The sequence below is a fragment of the Solanum tuberosum genome, unplaced genomic scaffold, assembly GCF_000226075.1.
Source record: "Solanum tuberosum cultivar DM 1-3 516 R44 unplaced genomic scaffold, SolTub_3.0 scf00128, whole genome shotgun sequence".
Classification (NCBI taxonomy): Eukaryota; Viridiplantae; Streptophyta; class Magnoliopsida; order Solanales; family Solanaceae; genus Solanum; species Solanum tuberosum.
The window spans coordinates 212,889-215,822 of record NW_006239053.1 but is presented as its reverse complement, the minus strand read 5'-3'; the positions used below and the strand labels follow the sequence as shown (position 1 = coordinate 215,822).

Here is a 2,934-nt window from a genome sequence, read left to right as displayed (position 1 = left end):
AGAAAAATAATGATTAGAGTTGTGTGAATTTTAACCAGTCGATTATACTCAAATGCTGGACAGATGACTTGTATCAAGAAATTAAAAACAAACTAAGCAGCATATATATACAGAACGGAAGTACCCGAGCTCTAATATGTAAAATGTTCACTCTCAATTTGGTTTACGAAGTACTGTAATCCCAAAACCAAAAAAGAAAGCTGAATATCACACATTTATGAATTAATATGAACTCTAGTGACTGCACTCAGTGCAAGTGTACAGTATGAGTAAGCTATTGATGTCTGCATTTTCATCTGTAATTGGTTCAAATGTTTAGATTTCGATCATTATTCCCATTAGAAACTAAGGGTTGATCACCCCCTCCATCTTGATTATCAACATTTTCCTCATTATTAGCGCCTCCATCTTGATTATCAGCATTTTCCTGATTAGCGCCTCCATCTTGATTATCATTATTTTCCTCATTAGCGCCTCCATCTTGATTATCAGCATTTTCCTGATTAGCGCCTCCAGCTTGATTATCATTATTTTCCTCATTAGCGCCTCCATCTTGATTATCATTATTTTCCTCATTAGGGCCTCCAGCTTGATCAACATTTTCCTCATTAGCACCTCCAGCTAGATCATAAGGATCTGAGAGTTGACCATTAGTGTAATTAAGCTTATCCCTGCCACAAAATAATCATTTGTATTAGTAACACCTTACACAGCATATCGCATATGCATAATCTCATTTTTCCAATTAAACTTACAACATCATCAAGAATTGTCCTTCTTCATAAGGACTGCCTTGGGGGACTGCAATCTGGCGAAAGGAAAAATTATGTATAAGCAACAACAACAAAAAAAAGGAAATGCAAATCCTCATGTTCATGAGAATCGATCATATTAATATCTTACAAATTTCCACCCGAGCCGGTCCATACAGTTGACACAGAAAGTATCGACTACGGTTTTGCCATCTAGTAGTTGATGATATGACTCATTCTCTGGTACTTCAACATTAAACCTGCATACATATATACACATACCTCAGACTGCAGATTATTTTAAAAATAGCTAGCGTGAAATCATGATGAGACTTACATATCAGTAAAGATCCCTTGTAGCACGAAGGTTAGCTCCTGCAAAGTGTACAAAAGATGAAAATAAGTTGTTCTGTGCTTATATTCATGAAATATTACATATTGAAATCAGTAGCAATTAAAGAATAATTCAAGAAAGATGAAAATAGAATAGATGGAAAAGTAGATGAAAATAGAATCCATACCTCATCAATTTCAACGTAATCTTTGACGAATGCAACTCGAGTTCCGCATCTGCAATGGAAGTAATCAGAAGAACGCATTCTGAATATCAAATCTGGAAAATGGAAAAGTTGAGAGAATGGAAATGCGAAGAGAATGTTGATTCAGAAAAGACACTTGTTGATTTTTCAATCCTGAGGAGAGGGAATTATATAGAAGTGTATAGAATAAAATACCGTTGCGTTTCTTGCTTCTTTTTCTTTCTAGGAAATACAGTTGAATTTCAGTTTTGCATAACAAAAAGAGCAACTGTATTTCAACAAATGTCAACAACTGTTACAAAGATTAGGAGTCTCAAAAATAGAATATTCTCTTTCTTCTTCTTAAAAATACAAGTGACTGTTTGTGCATATCAAAAGTTAGAGGACATAAATGTAAAACGAGGCCAAATTAAAGGGCATATTTATGTGTTATGTCTAAAATAAAGCCTCCAAGCACTAAATGTCAATTTGACTTTTGACTTTTTAAATATTTTTTCAGCTTTTAAAAAGTATTTTTTTGTGTTATTCAAACACTTCAAAAACCAAAAAAATAGTTTAAAAGTCAAAAACTACTAAAAATAAGTCAAGTAAAACCCCCACTAAAAATTGTTTTAGACCACAAATTTTAAATCTTTTTTTAAACTCCATATCAAGTCAAATGATACCACATAAAACAAGATGGAGGAAGTAAACGCCTTGTCTCACACTCCAGCCTTCTAAAAACATTGCATAAGAGTACGTAAATAATGATAAAAATTTTCTCTCATTAAATTAATAAATTAAATGCATTTACTTCCTCTTCAATCCTATCATTCCACCTCTATACCAATTTCCTTTATATTTTTCACTAGGTAACTCAGCCGCGCTACGCGCGGTCGTAAAATATTATATCAAAAATATAAATTAACCATTTCATATTATTTGAATATAAAAGAGTTTTTAGTTCAAATTCAATTAAATAGATAAAAATTTAAATTTGAATTCATTTTATTATTCACATTGAACTAATTTCTAACAAATAAAATATACTATTACATAAAGGAAGAAAAGGTACTTTTTCAGTTTTCGTTAAATATAAATTGATTAATGTCATATAACCAACTTCAAGATAAACAAAGCTCATTAATAAAAGTACGTGAGAAAAAAAGAAGAACATGGTCCATTCACTCCATCCATAACAAAGTGAAGATAATTGTATTTTTATGTCGGAAATTATGACGTATACAAATTTAAAAAGTAGAGTTTAGAACATAAAATAAAAAACAAAACCGATCATTTTGTGTAATTTTAAAAAAGACTAAATCAACCGATAATTATATGATAATTGAAATAGATTGTATAAGATGTATGAAAATAATTTGATAAAATATAGAAATTGTAATGTCTAAAACGTAAAAATGAGCATTCGTAAATTATATTTAATTTAAATTGTTAAGTATAGTTGGATTGCCTAGCTAATTCTATTATAGACATGAAGGTGACATTTGGATAATCAAAATGTTATAATAATTTTGGTCACTTCACAGATAATAAAGAACTTGTTTTAATTTTTTCAATACTTTTTTCTCTTTCTTACATTACATACTCCCTTTATTTATTTTTTATTTTATTTCCAATCGTGTTTTACATAATTATGAAGACTT

General features: G+C 30.2%; 1 protein-coding gene across 1 annotated transcript in view; it reads right to left on the bottom strand.

Annotated features, from left to right (window-relative positions):
* Positions 1-307: 307 nt before the first annotated feature.
* LOC102584087 (uncharacterized protein DDB_G0290685-like) overlaps positions 308-2,934 on the bottom strand; it is a 12,421-nt gene continuing 9,794 nt past the window's right edge. The window contains exons 10-15 of the mRNA XM_006350845.2: positions 1,487-1,559; positions 1,274-1,365; positions 1,090-1,127; positions 904-1,012; positions 756-808; positions 308-671 (exon numbers count right to left, since the gene is read on the bottom strand). Of these exons, the coding sequence (XP_006350907.2) occupies positions 308-671; positions 756-808; positions 904-1,012; positions 1,090-1,127; positions 1,274-1,365; positions 1,487-1,559 (729 nt within the window). The remainder of the gene's footprint in view (positions 672-755; positions 809-903; positions 1,013-1,089; positions 1,128-1,273; positions 1,366-1,486; positions 1,560-2,934) is intronic.